Raw genomic sequence first — 21348 nt, 5'->3', positions numbered from 1 at the left:
TCGTGGGTAAGCTGGAGCCTATCACAGCATTAACAGGTGAGAGGCAGGGTACACCCTGGACAGGTCACCAGTCCATCGCAGGGCCAACACATAGGAGACAAACAACCTTTTACACTCGCACACGCTCCTAGGGACAATTTAGAGTAATCAATTAACCTAATATGCATGTCTTTGGACATATATATATATATATATATATATATATATATATATATATATATATATATATATATATATATATATATATATATATATATATACTAGACGGTGTAGGACTTCCAGATTTTTATATTTGACATCAGTAATGGCTGTTTGTTTGTTGGCCTCTGGATACACTCTTTCAGAGTGAGACGGTGTCAGAAGCTGTAAGTGTCCAAAACAGAATGTTAATCCTGGGTTGACTATGTTTGTACATTAATGTCAGAAAAATAAAACCTACAACAACAACAAAAATAAGAGACAGACAGACAGACAGACAGACAGACAGACAGACAGACAGACAGACAGATAGATAGATAGATAGATAGATAGATAGATAGATAGATAGATAGATAGATAGATAGATAGATAGATAGATAGATAGATAGATAGATAGATAGATAGATAGATAGATAGATAGATAGATAGATACTTTATCAATATACAAGTTTTACTTACCAGGTGAACTGGTTCTTTCTGGAAGGGGTCTTTCTGAAAAAACTTGACATAATTAAGACATCATTTCAGCTTTCATTTAGGAAGTGATAAATAAACTTAATATTCATTCTTTCAGTTTCTTTATTTTGATAATGACTAGAATCAACTGAAGATGAAATTCAATTCGTCCCTCTTTTAGGCCACTTTATGTTTTGTATACTGCTAAACAGCGGCGTGCACAGATAGAGCCTTGGTGGTGCTGAAGCACTTGCCCTTGCCACCGTCGGGGCTGAAAAGTGCCCTTTTTATCAGAATTATTTTTTTTATATATTGTGCACTTATGTATGTGTCCCACTACAGTGATGCGATCGCATGCCCATCCTCCTACCGCTCCACCTGCCACTACTCAGGTAAAGCTGAACTATTCTGAGGGCACCTTTTGCTCCTAAACTAAGCCTGATACCAAACTATTGGTCCCTGTTGTAAAGTAGCCTGTCTGTCTCATTACAGCCTAAACGGCTGAGTCTGAATTAGCCGACTGCCCACTTAACGAGCTGGGCACCAGCCATAATCAGTGGTACCTTGCCAAATATTAGGCTAAGTGGTCACTACGAACAAGAGTATGATTAGCTTTTTCTTCTGTGAAGTTTTCATGATGTATTAATAAACCACATCGCACAGCGTTCTCCAGTTGCCCATCTCTTTTGTCACAGATTTTAATAATTTAAAAAAATCTTTTTTTTTTTTTATTCCAAGCAGCATTATTCTAAGCAGTCTATAACACTGTTGGCCCCACTTTTGTCAACTGCAGCATGCCTAGAAAAGAGAGATTAAGAAAACAGAAGTTAAAGGGGCTACACCAGGCAGCTCAGGGAAGCAGCTCTCTGCTGGCCTGGATGAAGCCATCAAGCAGCAAGGAGGATGAGGAGGAAGATGATGAAGAAGAAAGGTCAGAGCCTAGACCAGAGTCATGTTAACTGTTTAATGCCTTTCAATAATTAATAATAAATAATAATTCCTTACATTTCTATAGCTCTTTTCTATACACCAAAAGCGCTTTACAATGATTGGGGGACCTCAGGTTTTTAAAAATGAACTCTTCCACAAATTTTATTGAAGCATGTAAAAGTGTCCACAATGTGGTTTGGCAGCCAAATCTGGTACAAGCTATATTAGCACAGTACATTATTTTGTAGCCCCACAAATATAAGTTGTTTCCATGTTAGGCTTTACAGAATTCACAATTCCTTGTATTTACCATTGTAAGCTAATAATGAAATGTTGACCATCATAAATATCCAATTAGAATTTGTCTGCAAAACACAACAAGTGGTGCAGTGTTGGAGTCAGACTATGGCAGTTGCACACTGGTGTTAGTCTTAGTGCTGTAATGCATTGACTCTTATCACTAAGCAGTCTTACTCAAAGATGCATCACTTTATTCTCTCTACTGTCCCACAGTAGACCATCTACCAACATGGAAGATAAGGAAGATAGGGAGAGCCATATCAGATCAGTACCAGGTTTATGTACAGTAACATATTTCAATAAATTTGCAAGTACATAAAAGCCTGTATTTTTTTCACACTATAATTAAACATAGGTGGTGGTTCCACGCGCTCTGCAAAGTACCCTATTTTTAAAACTGAGCACCTGCCCCTCAACATGTCTGTGCACGCCACTGCTGTTAAGTTTAGCATCATCTTTTTAAAACTTAATATGAGCTCTTTGGAAACTCACCACTTTTATATTTGACTGCAGTTAATCCTAAAGCGACGATGATAACTACAATAACAACAGCCACTGTTGCAATCGTGGCAATACTGACCTCAGACAGGCCCTCTGTTCAAGAAAAAGAAAAGCACAGTTAGAGTAACTTAGAGCACAGCAGGACTTCCTGACATGTTTACATGACATCTGTCGTGGTCTTGAGCTGAAGTGAGTTTTTGTCCAAACTGCCTCTGAATGTAAACCCTGTTTTTCTCCCTGAATTCCTGAACCCGCCAGCCCTAGCCTTGTAGTGAATAATCTATCTCATTGCATTTTCTAAACAAGAGAGAACACCAGCTTTTTTTTTTACTACATGGATCCTGGACTACCTCACCAACCGACTACAGTATGTGAGGACATGAGACTGTGAGCCTGACAGCGTTGTCTGCTGGGGGCCCTGCAGGAAACATTTCTGGCTCCCTTCCTCTTCACCATCAACACTGCAGACTTTACACACAGTTCAGCAAACTGCCACCTACAAAAGTTCTCAGATGACTCTGCAGTCGTTGGCCTCATCACAGATGAAGACGACAGAGTACAGAGAACTGATCCAGGGTTTTGTGTGCTGGTGCCAGCAGAACTGCCTCCAGATCAAACCAAGGAGCTGATGGCGGATTTCCATAGGCGGGATCATTCTCCACCGGCACCAGTGAACATCCAGGAAATGGGCATTGACACATTATGTTTCATTTATGAACTTCACTGCACCAACTTACCCAAATTAGTCCTGATCAGGTTTTTGTCCAGGATGGTTGTGATGTTGTTTTGTAGACCAGAGAGCTGAAACACACAGTCGTACCTCCTCCAGTCTTCAGGTGGGATTGAGGAAACAATCAATTCAACACTTAACTGGAAGGTCCAGTCATGGTTGGGTAAGGGCTCTCCATGTTCCACATTTTCATGGATCTCCTCTCCATCTTTCCTCCAGAACATCAGAGCTGTGTTAGGATAGAAACCTGTAGCGTGGCAGCTGACCGGCGAGGAGGGAGTCTTCTGGAGGAGAGACACTGAGGGAAGCGCTGATTGAGAAAGGGACAACGACAAAGAGAAGGACAAAGAGACAGAAGAGCAAGAGATGGTGAAGGAGGAGAGAAGATGAGAGGACAAACAGCAAATGTTGAAATGGAAAATCAAATAAATTTGAAATTTTAAAATACAAAGAAATGGAGAAAAAAAAAAAACACTTCTGACATGTTTATTATGAAGATTTTCACTGTAGTACTGATACATAGAGCTGAGAAAAGCTAAAGAACATCAAGAAATAACAGGAGGAGAAAAGGTCAGAAAACAGGCTGTAAAATATTAGATGGTGGAGTTAAACCATATTTACTTTAATGGACCAACAGTTGTTAAATCAGAAGTTATTTAGTCTAAACTAAGTTCACATAGGCGAGAAAGAAAGAAACAGAATGTGTGGGCTGAGATTCCTGAGAAGGATTTAAATAGATGAACTTGCAGGACCAGAGAATGTAAATTATATCAGTGTTTACCAGAAAACACAAGACTGCCGACTAACTACAAAAGCTCTAATCATTTATGCTTTGATGTAAATGATAAACCCACAAAATATTTCTTTTAATGGTGAGACTACAACATTATCTACATAAATCACACATTTTACAATTTTAGAATAGCTGCTGCCCCTCTCCGTTATGGGGTCCCACAGGGGTCCATTTTGGCTCCACTCCTTTTTTCTCTGTATATGCTGCCCTTGGGGACTATTTTTCAGAAGCACAATATTGCTTACCATTGCTTTGCTGATGATGTTCAGATCTACATCCCCTTAAAACCACAGGGGGATTCTCTTACTAACCTCCTCAGCTGTTTGTGTGATCTAAAAGCCTGGATGGATTTGAATTTTCTCCACTTAAATAAGGAAAAACTGATATTGTGGTTTTTGGAAGTTCTGAGCTCTTAAACGGTACAGTTAGTGTTCTCTGTCCGCTTACTTCGTTTTGTCAAACCCATGCTAAAAATCTGGGTGTGATTATTGACAACTCCTTTAACTTCCACCGGCAGGTTAATTCTGTAGTCAAAAGTGTTTTCTTCCATTTGAGGCTGCTTGGCAAGTTAAAGCCCTACCTGCCCAATCATGACCTTGAAAAAGTTATCCACCTGCTCATTACGTCCCGCTGAGATTACTGCAACTCCCTATATTATGGCATTGACCAGTCATCTCTGCATCACCTGCAGCTTGCCCAAAATGCTGCTGGTCGGTTGCTTACAGGGACGAGACGAGGTGATCACATCACCCCTGTACTCGCCTCCTTGCATTGGTTTCCTGTTAGTTTTAGGACCCAGTACAACATTTTATTAATAGTTTTTAAAGCCTTAAATGGTTTGGCTCCCTCGTACTTGTCAGAGTTGCTACACCAGCATGCTCCAGCCAGGACTTTGAGGTCTTCTTCACAGCTCTTACTGAAGGTCCCATCTGCTAGACTTAAATCCAGGGGTGACAGAGCTTTCTCTGTTGCCGCTCCAAAGCTGTGGAACAGCTTCCCCTTCACATCAGAGCTGCTCAGTCGGTCTCTGGGTTTAAGTCTCACTCAAAATCTACTTCTTTGCACTGGCTTTTGATCAAAACTGAGCTTGACATTTGCATGTTTTATTTTATTTTAGTTTTATTCTTGTTCTTATTCTAGTTTTGTTGTTTTTATTATTTTATTGATTTTATCTTTTTATCAATTTTATTTTTTGTTTTTATTTTACTTGGTTTTTATTGTTTTATTGTGTAGCGTTTTATTTTCAACTGTTGTTCTATTGTTCAGCACTTTGGGCAACTGCTGTTGCAGAAAATGTGCTATATAAATAAACTTGAACTATAATTCAGTCGCAATCTGATATTTCTTTCAGATAAAATAATTACAAAGACAAGTCCATATATTCATTTTATAATCTACAATTACAAACAAAAGTAAATTATAACCCATCTATTACATAACAACACTGTAAAGAGCAGGGGGGTCAAATACAGCCCAGGGGCCAAAATCAGATCACCAGAGGGTCCAGTTTGAAAGGAGGTCATTTTGGTAAAAGTGAAAATTATGTACAAAACTTAAACTGCAATCTTTAAAAACAACTGTATTACCTAATCTGTCTACATGCAGTAGGCATGTTTTTTTTAACATAATAAATATACAAGTCAGGGAAATAACTTTTATCTATCTTTTATATTTTTCTAACTAAATAAATCTGACATAGTTTCGTATGATGAGGTGAGTCAGTTCAGGTGGTCACGATGTGGAAATGAACATGTATGAACATTTAAACAACTTGTAGATCTTGACAAGTCATTCTAATCATAATGTGAAATGTTTTATTTTGTGAATTAATGTTTTTTATTATTTTTTTAAATCCACAGTGATTTGTAAGTTGTAATACACACATGTCATTCATAATCTGATATATATATATATATATATATATATATACATATAGTTAAATCTGCACATACTTGAACTGATTTTTGTAAATATATTTCAGGTTGTTAATGAAATATGTTCTAAATTAATACTTAATTAAATGCAGACATCTTAATAATGTAATTATTATGTAAATGTAAACAAAAGGGGAAATGTGGTCCTCTTTACTCCCACATTAGCCTAAATTGTGATGTGGCCTAAACTAAAATAAGTTTGACAGCCTGATATAAAGTAAAACAACAGCACACAGTCAGAGAAGAAGGAAGATCTGTTTCATGGTTCACAGCAGGACCGTCAACCACACTTCACTGACAGCGGTGTTTCTATTCCTGCAGTGAAAATCCATTTACTTACTTGGTAATTATGAACTCTATCGTAGTTTCAGTTTGACTGAAAGTAAAACTTGAGCATCACAAAGTGTCTCTATACCATCCTGTCTGAACCACACTGAATATTATTATGACAGAAAATGAACCAAAAAATAAGATGAAATCAGACTGAAAACAAAATCTAAATTCAGTTTGAGCAAACTAAATGTAAACTGTTGATTTCATGAAACTACTTTACATCGTGTTACTGTACCTTTTTCCATAAGGCCAAGAGACACAAACGTCCTGAGCAACAGAGGGCAAGCCTCATAGAACAATACTTTCAAATCGTTTGTACCAACTAGGTTGGCCTCCCACATTTGTTGGATTGGGGCAGCCAGGGGGTTTTGAACAATCCATGTCCATTTTTTCACGTCAATTTCCATGAAGTCTTCCCCATCATAACCATACCGTGCAAAGAAGCTCACATCTCCAGTTCTTTCATCCCACTCATAGCCAGCTATACTCTGTAAAATGTGGACAGCTGAGACAAACAAGCAGCAGACACTGCAGTGAACACAGATATTTAATTGTGTAACAGTAAACAAGTAGTGAATAAAAACAGAAAAAAAGCAACATACTGTTCCATACCTTCATTTGGGTCGTTTTCCTTCAATCTACTAAAAACACCTTTGAAAACCAGTGGCTGAACATTAAAACAATGTTCACTGTACCCTTTCAGCAACAGAGGATCAATTTGATTGATTTTTTCCCAGAAACCTGGATAACTTCTTCTGGTTTTGTTGGTGTCGCAGTAATCCAGTTGCACTTGTCCGAGTTCTGACGTTATCATGAAGTCTGGCATATTTGGGACTCCAGAAAATCCGGTGGACAAATACGTCAGTGAATATTTCACTACAAGAAAGGTTTAAATATTCAGCAGGAACACATTCTACATCATTATGTTCATTATGTCGTTCGCAGTATTTACAGAAGTGGTTAAAAAGCGATTACCTGATGACGACATGCCACAGAAGAGGAGCAACAACAGTGTTTTCATTTTTATTTATTTATTTATTTATTTTTAATCTTTGCTCGGGAGGAAGTCCTCGTGCCACCATCAAAGTGTAAAGCAGCGTCACCGCCGTCTCATCTGGAAAGTGACCGGGATGAAGGAGACGAGCGGAATAAAACAAAACCCTTTTCATACGCCCCTTTCCTTGAGGCTCGATCTCTTCCATCTTTCCTCCCGAACCTGCTTAACATGTATTAAGCCGAGAACTGCAAGTCTGCCGAGATTTGCACGTCCATCGCGTGAACGCGCACAACTAAACAAGCGAGATCTACTCGTGTTTTTAACTGAGACATTTCACATCTAGAATCATTGTACTTTTTATTGTTGTTGTTTTATAGGGTAAAACCCACCGAGTACAACATTCTTTATTCACTCTTTTTTTTTTTAGCAACCACACAGTAATGTGTACACAATCACACTTTTCATGTTGTCATGTCAGGGTTGTACAAGCTTTTAGATAAATGGTAGCCCTACATTTCCAGTGTGTCAGACCTGTCTCTCTGTTTACACTCCACCATTATAAACACCATAAATGATTCTGTTAGACCGCAACGTATTCTGTTATTTTTTGTGTTGTGATGGTGAATCAAACCAAAAGTCAACACTTTTTTCATGACAAGAAATCATAACAATGTTCCTTTCATTTTAACATGTTGCCACTGAAGCACTTTTATTTTTTTTAACAAGCTGCAATCAATTTTAGTCACAACAAAATATTTTTCTGTTAACTTGTTTCTGGAGATGTGTGAAGACATGACATCAGTGTGTGCAGGATGTGTTAGTTAATCTGATCTCTGGATTCAGACACACTTTAAACAAGCATTCAGACCTCCACCTCTGTTCAAGTGTGAACATTCAGGTCAACAGTTTAAGGATGTTTTCATTTTCCACATCTTCATGAATCTTTTCTCCATCTTTTTCAGAAGGACACATGTACACATTTGTACATGCCCTTTGGAAACAATGGTATGACTCTTAGTTACGTTTTACACAGCGGTGCCGGAACCAAATATTGTTTTGTTTTGTTTTGTATTGCACTTTTTGCACTATGAAAAGTTGATGCTCCAAGAAAATGTTGTGGTACAAAAACAAAATTAAATTTTTATCCAAACGCCATGGCAGGCTAAGACATGAGGAATTACATTGAAGACGCTTCACGTTGAACCAGTGCTCATGTCACAATGTTTTATTGTTCCATATTCATGTCACAATCTCAAAAAAGGACTTACTTCAATCAATGATTTTCAAGATGTGCAAAGAACAGTGCATTTAGACAGTCAACAGAAAATTTCTCCTTAAGCTCACCCTGCCTCCATGCTCCAGGCCCATAACCATCACAGGTGAGCATACACATTAATGAAGACAACACACCCACAGTCACCAGTAACGTCACTACGCATGTGCACACACAGTATAGGAGAAAACAGACCACCCCAATACATGGCGCCTATAGTACATATGACAATGGCAATAAATCTTAAAACTGAAATTGAATTGAATTGAAAGATGTAGGAATATTTTGTATTTTAAAGAGCAGTGATACATTTTACTTTAATTGTGTCTCATTCAGTTGTCATTTTGAGTGATAAATCGTCCACCATCAAGGGCTTATAAAGTTTGGGTCATATAACTGTAAAACTTCCTACTGTTCCTTAGATAGAGATACTTAAGATAGATAGACGTTCCTTAGATAGTGATCTGAAGACGTTACTTAACTAAATAAAGCTAATGTTGTGGTGTGAATTACTCACAATGGGCTAAGAACTGTTGGATAGGTATTTCTTCATAGTCGTATTTATCAAGATTATCAAATCATGCTTGAAAACAAAACAAATATGGAAAGAGTAACTTTGTTAAAGTCAAGAAAAAATTTCAACAAATCTTAAAAAATGAACCCTAATGTGACAAGCCTTTGTGTATTTCACACACAGTATTTGCAAATTAGCTTGACTAACTCTTCCAGCAAGAAGTAATTTTTACTCAAATCTATTAACAGATTGAACACAGTTTATGTTAAAAGTGACATCCTGCCACAATTTACCTTAGAAAATATTCTTGTTAATTTAAAAACTGGCATTAATTTGGTTCTACCAGCAAGTATCAACTCTTCATGTTGAATTTCCTCTGAAAGAGGAACAACTGCTGCCTCATTGCTTTCTGTTCCTCATGCTTGGTCTAAAGGCTTTTGTTTACTCAGCATTTTTTGCTTGGAACATGTTGCAGAAAATCTGGAAACTGAGTTTATTGCATGGAGCACTTTGTAATCAACACTGAGATTTCTTGAGGCTGACTTCACAACATACACTTGTGTCTCATAATTTGCTTGTAAATGTAATTTTCTCTTTTTAATTGTCTTCTGTGTGTTTTACTTGGTACCTTATGTAACTGCGTATTTGCTGCTGCCTATCTATGGGGCCAGGACTTCCTTGTAAAGGAGGTTTATAATCTCAATGGTATTTTTTCTGGTTAAATAAAGGTTAAAAAAAAACAAACAAACAAACAAACAAAAAAATAAAACTAACTAAATTAGATCATGATTTTTTGAATGCTTTCTCCACAGTGACAGTCGGTATGAAGAAGTCCTTCACTCATCTCTGACCAACTTCTTCATTCTAACAGGGAGAAACTGGACAAAATATCATCTTATACGTTTTTTTCATATTCAAACCCATATTTTATCCCTAATAAAACATAAACAACATATCTTATGTCCAAACTGAGACATTTTGCAATTCCATGTAAAACATGAGCTTTGTAAAATACACATCTCTATACAAAAGGCTGAGAAACATGATAAATATCATCCTGTCCCAACATTTTTGGAAGTGAGGTTGTAATTGTGCTTCTTTCATCACCTTTAATTAAGTCATTACAGTGAAAAAAACTTCTGATTCCTGCAGGTTACCAGCAATGCTCAACATATTACAAAGCTTGCCTTCCCTTCCTCATCGTGCATCGTGGGGTCATGTCATCGCCAGGTGAAAAACACATAAACTTGACTGTCCACGTGATGTTACAAAAAAGAAAAGTATAATGGTGTGTTTATCAAACCAGTCCACTTTCTTCCATTACTTCATCAAGTTTAGATGTTCACATGTCCATTAAAGGTGTCACAAGGCTGAGTTTCTGGGCCCAAAGAGCAGACGATGCACAGGAAGTGAAGTTCAAAGAGCTTTATTAAGAATAGGATGTGAACAAAGTAATGAATAAATAATTGTCTGAGTCTGTGACACAGCAAGCAGCCAGGTGCATGCTGAAAAACTTCCAAGACTGCAGAGGAAGTGGACTAAAGATGAGTAAATACACACAGAAACTCAGTAGGTGGAAATGTGGTTCAGAATCTTAGAGGCATGACACACGTTCAAGAATGTCTGGTGTCTGGATTTAGAGTTGAATCTTTCTAACTCGGTTCCAACAGAACGCAAAGAGAACTTGTTTAGGTAAGCTTAATAATACAAGAAATGGCCAGATGTACCACTGTGGTTAAAGAAACAATCGAATGTTGAGTGAAGCTAAGACTGCTAGATATACTTCAGGGCTGATGAGATGAGGGAAAGCTGCCTCTGAGGATCCTGCCAAAACAGAGAGACGTCCACACTCATTCTTACACAGAAAGGAGGACGAGACTAACATACAACAAGAGAAAAGGGAGGTGATATAGAGTATACATGGGAAATAAAAAAAGAGAAAAGTGCAGGGAAGGGCTCAGTGCATCATGGGACACAGCATGACTAAAGGCACGGGTCATGAACAAGTTTATATGTGAGAAGAATTTTAACTCTATTCTAAATTAAACAGGGTGTCAATGAAGAGAAGCTAAAATGGGAGAAACATAATCTTTCCTTTTCATAAGAACCCTCACTGCAGCATTTTGGATCAGCTGGGGACTTTTCTGAGCATTTTGGGCCAGCCCAATAGTAAGGAATTGTAGGAATACAATCTTGAATGAACAAATATATGTTTCTGCATCACTCTGAGACAGGAGGTCCTCAATTTTGACAATATTACATAGCTGAAAGAAGGTGGTCCTTTTATGTATGAGTCGAAGGATATATCCTGGTTAAAATTAACTCCAAGGTTCCTCACAGAAGTACCTGAAGCTAAATTAATACCTCCCAAAGTAATTTAATAGCCTCAGTTCTGCCTGAATTTAGAAAAAGAAAAATGAGTCATCCAGGCTTATTTTGGGGAATTTAATCAGGCTGCATGGGTAAATATACAAGGAGACTAAAGATGGGTTGTGCTGAAATGTTTTGAAATTCTATTCTATTCTATTCTATTCTACAGTCATTTAGCAGACACTTTTATCCAAAGCAACTTACAGTTGATAATAAGAACAACACAAGCGAGAGTTGTATTGGAAGTTGGAGGTGTACAGTGTGAAGAGAAATGGTGAGAGTACAGTACCTTGTGGTGCTCCTCTGCTACTGACTTGACCACCATCTCAGACACACAACCTTTCAGTCTCACAAACTGTGGTCTGCTTGTTAGCTAGTCATGAATCCAGGTTGTTTTGGAGGTATCCACTTGATGTTTCTCACATAACAGCACAGGCTGAGTTGTAAGCACTTTGAGAAATCATGGAACATGTTTTCTCAAAGTGCCATGTCATTTATGTCATGTACCATAAACCTGTGTCAGTTAGAGACTGAGTTTATTGGAGGCTTCTGACTTAAAACTGTACGGTGCTGTTAGACTGTCATTGCATTTTCTCACAGAGTTCTGCCTAACAAAACCTGGTACAACCTGGCAGATTGCAGCAGATGGAGAAATGACTCAAATTCCAAAAATTCTCTTTCTTATTCTCTGTCTTTTTAGGTTGTTTCTGGTTAAAAACATTTTCATTAATTTAATTTTGAAACAAACATTTAGTAAAATGTCTGACAAATGCATGAAAACATCTGAAATGTGCAAGTTTTCTTTGCTTCTTGTGAATAGTTGTGGGAAAATGAAAATAAAAAGTCTCATGATGCATTGCCAGCTCTTCTGTTTGTGTTGTGGTATGAAACTGTGTTGGATGTCAGTGGAAATTCCAGTTTCAGCTTGTCTGTCATCAAAGTTCCTGATGCATACTTTTCTCCAGCTGAACTTGACGATGACAGGATGAGTCCAAGAACCTGTTCTAAAAGTACTCTGTAGTAATTATAAACATGCTTTATTCATTGAGATACCCCTTTATCAAGAAATAAAGAATAAGTGTAAATCTAACTAATTATACTTTCATTAAATTTAACTAAAGCAAACTCCTGATGTTTTGTTTGGCTGGGGACCCATAACATGTGTTTTGTAAAAGTTTTTTTTTTTTTTACATAAGAAAATAAACCTTGAACGTGTTTTTATTTTATTTATTTATTTATTTATTTATTGTACCTGTCCATATGAATAATGTTTCACATGATTTATATGATCATCTATTATTAAATTGCTGAAATTGAGCAACTAAAATAAGAAAATGTGTTTAAATTTGATAACAATTCATCAGTTGGGAGGTATCGTCACCCTTTAACAGAAAACAAAGTCAAACCCAGGCTGTTTACCAGATTATATATTTATTGAAGTGAGATACACAGCTGTGTCTTTAAATGTCTGTTATGTCACTGGAGATCAGAGTAGACAGAAAGGAGCAAATTATGATCAGGAATGATGCTGCCCAACTCCACACTGAGAAAGAAGATCACTTCATTCCAGTTCTGAGATCTTTATTGCTTCCTTTCATGTAAAGAACTTATTTTAAGATACTGCTGTTAGTCTATAAAGTATTAAATGGTCCAGGACTAAAATACATCTCAGATATTCTGGTCTCCTCTGACCCTAGATCATCAGGTAAAACTACTGTGTGGACCAGTTCTACACTTTCTGTGTAGAACTGGTTCCTACAGATCTGCTGAAACTCTTGTTTCAAATCGCATCTTGGAAACTCATCTTTTTACCACTGCATTTAATTAATTCCTCATGCACCCTGCCTATTTTTATGTTCCTTATTATTCGATTGGTTTATTTAATTCTTGTAATCTGTCATTTTGGTGTTATTACTTGCTTTTTCCGTATTATTTACTACCACCACCTCCGGCAAGGCTAATATTTTTTATGACAATAAAAAAATATTTAATATATTTACAGACAAAGACATGCATTAGGCTAATTGATGACTAAATTCTCCCTAGGAGTGAGTGCGAGTGTGAGTGGTTGTTTGTCTGTGTGTTGGCCCTGCGGTGGACTGGTGACCTGTCCAGGGTGTACCTACCTCTCACCTGTTAATGCTGGGATAGGCTCCAGCTTACCCGCGACCCGTATTGGACCAAGTGGTACAGAGAATGAATGAATATTTACAGACAATAATTTAACTCTTAAACGAGAGAGTAAAAAAGAAAAGCTTTGCATAAAACAAAGTATTCATTAATTTTTAAAACTTTGAATTTAATCCTCTGATGCATAAATTGCAGTACACTGATAAAACACTAAACCCAATTGTCTGAACCAAATGCTCAGTTGCACTTTTCACGTGTTTAGACACAACTTGCAACACATTTTCATTGTCCATCCATTCATTTTCTGCTGCTTATCCAGAGTCAGGTTGCAGGGGCAGCTGCCTAAGCAGGGAAACCCAGACTTCCCTCTCCTCAGCCACATTCACCAGCTCATCCGGAGGAATCCCGAGGCGTTCCCAGGCCAGCAACGAGATGTAGTCCGTGTCCTGGGTCTTCCCCGGGGCCTCTTGCAGGTGGGACGTGCCTGGAACACCTCACCAGGGAGGCATCCTAACCAGATGCCCGAGCCACCTCATCTGACTCCTCTCAATGTGACTCCCGGCCACCCTGCGGATAAAACTCATTTCGGCTGCATGTATTCGTGATCTTCTTCTTTCGGTCACTACCCACAGCTCGTGGCCATAGGTGAGGGTGGGAACGTAGATCGACCGGTAAATCGAGAGCTTTGCCTTTTGACTCAGCTCCTTCTTCACCACGACAGACCGATGCAGCGTCCACATCAGTGCAGACGCGACACCGATCCCCCTGTCAATCTCCCGATCCATCCTTCACTCACTTGTGAACAAGACCCCAAGATACGTGAACTCCTCACTTTTTATTGAGATGCATCTATGTTGCATAATAGGGAGCACAGTTGGCAAAAGTCCAACAGAATTAAAGCACAGGTATTACCTGTTGAACACAACAACTCAAAACTGATTTCACTATTGTCTTTTGGTGAGGCAGCCATTATAAGCCAATGTTATATATATATATATATATATATATATATATATATATATATTTATATATATATATATATATATATATATATATATAAAGAGGAACAGGACTCAGCAGGATCTAAAGTTTTCCACCTCGATCCCACTGGTAGAATTTAAAGTTATTTAAAGACGGAAGATAACATTTTTGAATTGCTCTTGTTTTTAGTTGTTCAGTATGCCACCTGCTTTTTGCTTTTATATGAATTCTAATTTATATTATGTATATTAAGAGCTGTCCATAATTGTAACTAAATGAGTTTTTTGTTTGTTCTTCCAGAATATGCCTGTTTTGTAAATGAGACTGTGTCTCAATGGGTTTATCTGTAAAAACAAAGGTAAAAAAAAAAAAAAATACACAAACTTCACAGAGAAAGGAACAATATGAATCATACTTTCTAAAAAGCCACTTTTACATTCTTTGTTTTGCTTGGATGGTCCAGACACAACAAAATATAAAACCCTGTCTTTCATCATCTTTCTGGCTAGATGGTCATGGTAGGAGAAAACTGGCTGTCATTCACTTTTGGTCTTGCCACCTTAGGACTAATGCTAATATGTCCTGTTTTAGTTGGTGGGAAGAGTCTGCGGTACATTATCTCACTGAACCACAACCTTGATGTCACTCCACAGTCATCTGATACATCAGGTTTTTTTTTTTTTTAAACTCAAAAGCTGCTTGCCAAATGTGGTAAAAGAGTGAGCCTGTTTATTATAGCACTTCTTGTCAGAAGTTACATGAGATTTAGATCTACTGCAGATAAAAAATAAATAAATATAAAAATGTTAGTTTATACATCTTTAAATATATTGGAAAACAAAGTTTTAATAGCTGTTTATAGGCATTTATGTTCAACTGATGATAAAGTTTATATCTGTAAGTTTCTCTTGACAGCCTGTGCTATATTTAGCTAATTAATTCTGGAAGCTGTTTCCTCATTTAAAAATAACAGTGTGGCCCTGCGATGAACTGGTGACCTGTCTATGGTGTACCTGCCTCTCACCTGTTAAAATGCTGGGATAGGCTCCAGCTTACTAATGGACTGAGCGGTACAGAGAATCAATGAATGAGCGTGGCATTGAAGTGGAAATTCAGTCTGATCATAAGCTAATGATATTACACTGCTGGCCTGCAGTTTACTGAGATTGTCCAAATCTCAGTCTTATTTTACTCTAGACCTGGAAACGGTTAGAAAACAAGTTAGAAATTTTCTTTTTGCTTTGATTTTTTGTTTTTACTTCAGTTGTTGAAGTACCTGAGCCCCACTCCAAAAAGTAAAATCTACATTTTTTGCACTTCACAAATCTTGACACTTAAAGAAAAAGACCATGACACCTAAAATTAAGTTAAAATTTGCAAGCTGCAGAGTAAAAACCAATTTGGTTGGTTATAAGCAAGATCAGCTTGTGGCAAGTACTGGTCCCATTCACCACTGCTCTGTGACATGTGCTTGGCAAGCTGATCTTTAAATGTCCTATTCAGTCTTTCAACCATGCTGTCTGACTGAGCATGATATGGTGAAGTACGGGTCTTAGAAATGCCAAGCAAAGTACAAAGATGCTTAATGAGGTCCGATTCAAACTTCCGACCCTGGTCTGTGTGAATAGACTCTGGCAAAACGGTGCTGTCTTATGTAATCCTCAAAAATGCACTTAGCCACAGTGGTGGCGTGCTGGTCTTTCAGATAAAAGAGGTTGACATAACGGGTGAAATAGTCCATAACCACCAACACATACCTGTGCCCTTGTGACATCCCAGGCAGCTCAGTAATATCTGCTGCAACCCTCTGGAATGGTTGCCCTGCCTGTACGGATTGCAGTGGGGCCTTTTCCTGAGGAGTGGGAGAGGCCCGTTTTTGACACGGCAGCACTCAGCACAAAACTTGGCAATATCACGGTTTGTATACTGCCAATAACAGTTACGCCTAGTTCTGAGAATTGTGCGCTCTGAGCTTAAATGACTGCTGAACTGATTCCCATGCAGGGCTGTTAGTGCTGTGGGAATGAGAGCTGCTGCAACACAAGCTGAAAGGTTATGGGTAAGTGGGGACTAACCTTAAATGTTCTGCAAAGGATTCCCTGTCGGATGGCTAATTTGGGAAACTCATGCCACAATATCCGAAGTGTGGGGGAAGAATGTTTCAGCTGACCAATGGGAGGCTGACGTGCATTGTCCACAGCATTACAGCTCAAGGGGGGAGAAGTCAGTGGCAGACAGAAGAGGGGACCATGGTGCTATTCCCTACCTTTATAGTGCTTTTATTCCGATCTAAAACAGCATGATGTCAAAGCAGAAGTCCCAGCCTAAGATCACTGGCTGTGTGACATTTCTGACAACCTTGACTGTGTGGGTGAAAACATTACTACCTATCCTAATGGATTTCTTCTCATGGGTAGCATGGAGTCCAGTCTCAGAAGGCTGTAGATAAAGCGGGCTGCATTGAAGGTGTTTATATGTCTTTAATAAAGCCAACACAGCAGAACAGCAGTACACAACCAGCCTCGTGTTTGCTAACTTCCCTGCAACAACACTTCCAGTCTCTCTCTTCCCCCCTGAAACAAGGGGTGGGAAGGAACCAAAAACATACAAATAATAATCACGGTCCTACAACCAATAACCAAGATTACACTACCATCAACAGCGGGAGAAAGCAAATATGTCATTATCTGCACATGCGCTACATCTTGTTCTAGCTCTGGAGTGTTACTCTTAAATCATCGTAATGCCCACACAGCCTTGTAGAATGTACTACAGCGGTTTTGTGCAGTTGTTGAAGCCTTTCTTCTAGTTGACACCACCATTTTCACACTGTTTTCACACTTGAATCAGCTTTGGTGCCATGGTGACATAGCTCAAGTCTCTTTGTAGCCACGGTAAAAGTGTGAACTGACGTTTGTCACTGTTTGTTTTCTGTGAGGATCAGAAATGTGTTAACTTTGAACAACACCCAATAAAGATCTACTAATGTCCAACCACAAGAGGTAACATGCAGAACTTGACACTATTATGATGGGAATTTCCCACCATATATTATGAAAGGGCTCTTTCTTCTCATCTTTCACTATTCACATGCGCTTATGCCATTTCCTTAAACAACAATTTTGGCAACTTACTGCAGCACAGAGAAACACGTCTCTCTGTCTGCTTCGCTGCTCCATCAGAGATAGTACTGCCTGTAAGATGCTTGCATTGTCCTTGTAGTACTTGTAGTACAGGAAGGTATATGTAGAAAAACACAAGAGATATTCTGTCACTTCTAACTCTTGGAAATCACTGCACAGATGTTGAACTTAGCTTATGTTAAAGGAGATTTTTATAAGACAGATAAGTGCAGAGTCTTAAAATGCTTTGATAGTGAGACAAATTTCAAATTTGTTTGAAAAGAAAACATAAAAGAAACAGAAAATGTGAAAAAGCAAATATATTGGGAATTTGGCTGTTTTCATTTAACGTACTAGTGAGTATAGATAGTTAATATTCTTATAGGGTTCAGACAAAGCAGAGTGCTATAACGACATGATGAGTAACGCCATCAGTCTGAAGTAAAAACTTGAGATTCATTTAACAGTAATTAAAAGAACTTTATGAAACAATTACAGAAATTGTTTTACAGAAGACAAAGCCATTTTCAGGTGGTTTTCTGAAATTCTTTTGAATATTCTCTTTACAACTCTAAAACTATATTTTAGAAAAAAATAGATTTCTAAGATTAAAAAAATCTTTCTTAAAGGAAAAACAAGAAAAAGGAAAGGAAAAGCATGAACTTAGTCCACCTGCTTTTTGGTTTGGAATATTTCCAGTACTTTTTTTTTGGCAAGGAATTAAACACAGACTTCCTTCTAAGTTTAATAGCGGCCTGTAAAGTCAAGTCTTCTTTTATACGAACATCCTCTGACTGTTATGACTTATTTTATCTAGATTTACTTTTTTCTTTTTTGTTAAAAAGGACTATCTTAATCTGCAGTCAGTGTAACATAAATTAGAATGACATGAAAAATAAAAGTGTTCCTTTTAAGGTTAAGTTTCTGTTTAAACTTATTTTTTTCAGCTTCATTGACATGGTGTCCGGTTACGTCTAATAATAGGGAAAATAACTGGGAGGAACACATAACTGGGATATAAATGGTAGCTTTCTGTTGACGAGAATTCAATTGATCAACCAGGGGGATATTGCAAGGTTTGCATCAGTTTCTAATTATATTAGGATTAGTACACAAGTGAAGCAATTTTGCATTATTTATTTTGGTAAATAAGACCTGTATCAGGACTTGTACTGCAACTGAAGAGCTGAAGTTGAGCTGGGCAATGGTATAGAACACTCACATTAAAAGATGAGTCTCCCGATCGTATTTGAACACCTTTTCTTTAAATGCTCAGAAAATACCTACTACTTTAGTTTTTTTTACTTTTCTTTCAACAGTCGGCAGAACCCGGCTCAGGGAGGGCAGCCATCGGCCTCGACTGGTTGGGGTGGGGAGGACAGAAAAGAGATAACAGACACTACAACTTTTAGCCAGGAAGACCTGCTGAGTGGGGGTATACTAATTATTCAAAATAAATATAAATCCAACACAATTAAAATAAAAACACCACACTAGTAACTACATGCACTGCATGAACGATATAAATATGGCTGTGAAGTTGGATACTGAAGCTCAGGCCAATGTGATATCGGAAGCAGATTTTAAGAAGACCCACACCAAAACTACACCAGAATAAAGTGAGTTTGAAAGGAAATTCCAGAGCTGCTATATCAGTTAAAGGAAAATGCAGAGTAAAAAGTTCACACACTGTCATTCATCGCTGTTCTAAAAGATGTCCAGGCCATTTTGGGTCTAGCTGCTTATGAAAGACTTAACCTGATAAAAAAAAGATTGCTTGTCATCAGTAGTGAAGGAGATAGAGACTATAACAACCTCATCAACCAATATGATGATGGATAAGTGTGTGTCGCCTGTTGTTCATCCATTCCAAAAAGTACCATTTGCTTTGCAAAAACCACTGAAAGCAGAGCTGGACAGAATGGAGAGTGGGGGTGATCAAAAAGATTGATGAGTCAATCAAGTGGGTGAGTTCACTTCTTGTAAGTAAAAGGAACAGCAAGCCTGATCCTAAGCAGCAATTAAAAGAGAACACTTTAAATTTCCCACAACAGAGGAAATAGTGTCATAGTTACGCACAAAGTTACATTGTGTTGTTTAAGTGTTCATTTTATTTTTATTTATTTATTTTTTTTGCAGTATATATATATATATATATATATATATATACATAATGTGTGTGTCTTTGTGTGTATGTGAGAGAGAGAATAACAAATATTAAACAATTTTTGGACATTCATATCTTTTCTAGTCAAGTAGGTTTTCCCAAAACTCATTGCTTTGTCTATCTACTCAGGACAGAAGACCACAATAAAATTCTTCCAATATCTGTTACGTGCTTGATTTCGATCCCATTAATTTTGATGGTTACGTGCATCATCAGGATTGTGGCAACTGAAGCTGAATGAAGAGAACTCAAGATTATGCACTTTTAACAGTCCATTTGGCCGTTACAGATTCCTTAGGCTACCTTTTGGCATTGCATCTGCACCTAAAGTGTACCACAGAACAAGTCACATGATTTATGAACATCTGGAAGGTGTTGACACATCAATGGATGAAATCAAAGTGTGGGGAAGCACAAAAGCTGAGCATTACAAAAGGCTGATAAAGGTGCTGGAAGCCACCAAAAATGCAAACTTAAAGCTGAACAAGGAGAAGAGTCAGCTTGGAGTGAATGAACTGACATTTCTTGGGGACATGCTCAGTGATGAAGGAATCAAACCAGATCCCAGAAAAATGTCTGCCATTGAAAACATGTCTAGACCACAATGTAAGAAGGATGAACAGTGATTCAGTGGAACTACATAGGGACGTTTATACCCAACCTCTCTGTAAGACTTGCACCTCTGAGACATCTGGCTGTAAAAAGAACCGAATGGGAGTGGAATCATGAACATGAGAAGTCGTGGAATAACTTAAGAAAATTCCTGACAAAGAAACCACTTCTGCAACTCTGTGATCTGACTAAACCCATTAAGATCTCATCAGATACTTAACAGAGTTGGCTAGGAGCAGTCCTCATGCAAAGGTTTGATGAATGGCAACCAATTACATAGACTAGTTATGCTCTGAACTGTCCACTGAAAATACAAAGCATGATGATTCGTCTGCAACACTACGCTCTGGATGCCACGAACACACCTGGTCAGCTAATTGCACAGAACCTTATTTCATCACACAATTTATACTAAGCTGCTCGCTTGCTGAAGGCAGATTTCCTGTCACCATCCGTTGCCAGACTCAGAACCCCAGATGACTGGCCTCTCACCTAACGTCAAGGTAGAGGTCTTTTACAGGTCCCAGACCTGGCTGCAAACAGTCTTTAGTCTCTTGGCGATTCCACACTGCGTTCGGATGAGTATTTAGGATCCGGCTCAACAAAACAATATTTTAGGAAAAAATTTTTCCAACACCAAGTACTGCAAAGCAACCCTTGTGGAGTCTGCTTCTGACAGTTCGAGCAGACACTTACACATTTGTGGCCTGCTGGAGGTCATTTTGCAGGGCTATATATGTATGTATATATATATATATATATATATATATATATATATATATATATATATATATATATATATCGTGTTCTTAGTCTCCCAGACTACAGAAAGTTTCTTTATTTGCCTTTCAAGGTTAAACCTTCTTTTCATTTGGCCTCTCCAAATTCCCAATTTCTTTTGGCATTACAGAATCCAAAATATGATCCTAAATGCTTTCTCACAACAATAGAAGGCAGACCGTTTTGGGTTGATACTGTGGTTGAATACCTTTTATCTAGGACTGAAA

The 21348-nt window shown here is 37.9% G+C and overlaps 1 protein-coding gene and 1 long non-coding RNA gene across 3 annotated transcripts; both read right to left on the bottom strand.

The window, feature by feature from the left end:
- Window positions 1-226: 226 nt before the first annotated feature.
- LOC121656625 (major histocompatibility complex class I-related gene protein-like) lies at window positions 227-7373 on the bottom strand. Of its 2 annotated transcripts, XM_042011720.1 has the most exons (7): window positions 7151-7373; window positions 6788-7051; window positions 6411-6680; window positions 3123-3425; window positions 2377-2478; window positions 658-699; window positions 227-363 (listed from the first exon to the last, which is right to left on the bottom strand). In XM_042011720.1, exons 1-7 carry the CDS (start codon window positions 7194-7196, stop codon window positions 341-343), a joined length of 1050 nt encoding a protein of 349 aa, XP_041867654.1. In that variant the 5' UTR covers window positions 7197-7373; the 3' UTR covers window positions 227-340. The 2 variants fall into 2 exon arrangements, with proteins under 2 accessions (XP_041867654.1, XP_041867655.1); XM_042011721.1 differs by lacking the exon at window positions 2377-2478.
- Window positions 7374-11647: 4274 nt separating this feature from the next.
- On the bottom strand, window positions 11648-20120 carry LOC121656649. The gene is made up of 3 exons (XR_006013435.1): window positions 20110-20120; window positions 15953-15956; window positions 11648-11737 (listed from the first exon to the last, which is right to left on the bottom strand). It is a non-coding gene; the product is annotated as an uncharacterized LOC121656649 (long non-coding RNA).
- Between the last annotated feature and the right edge of the window lie 1228 nt (window positions 20121-21348).

The sequence above is a fragment of the Melanotaenia boesemani genome, chromosome 17 (genome assembly GCF_017639745.1).
Source record: "Melanotaenia boesemani isolate fMelBoe1 chromosome 17, fMelBoe1.pri, whole genome shotgun sequence".
Lineage (NCBI taxonomy): Eukaryota > Metazoa > Chordata > Actinopteri > Atheriniformes > Melanotaeniidae > Melanotaenia > Melanotaenia boesemani.
Note: the sequence above shows the minus strand (reverse complement) of the source record. Positions and strands in the feature narration are given on the sequence as shown.

Excerpts from the sequence above, each read along its gene's own strand:
- LOC121656625 (XM_042011720.1), bottom strand. The coding sequence starts at position 7,196 with ATGAAAACACTGTTGTTGCTCCTCTTCTGTGGCATGTCGTCATCAG. Across the intron at positions 6,681-6,787 it reads GGAAAACGACCCAAATGAAG|CTGTCCACATTTTACAGAGT; the intron begins GTATGGAACAGT and ends TGTTTGTCTCAG. Across the intron at positions 3,426-6,410 it reads TCTTGGCCTTATGGAAAAAG|CGCTTCCCTCAGTGTCTCTC; the intron begins GTACAGTAACAC and ends TTTCTCAATCAG.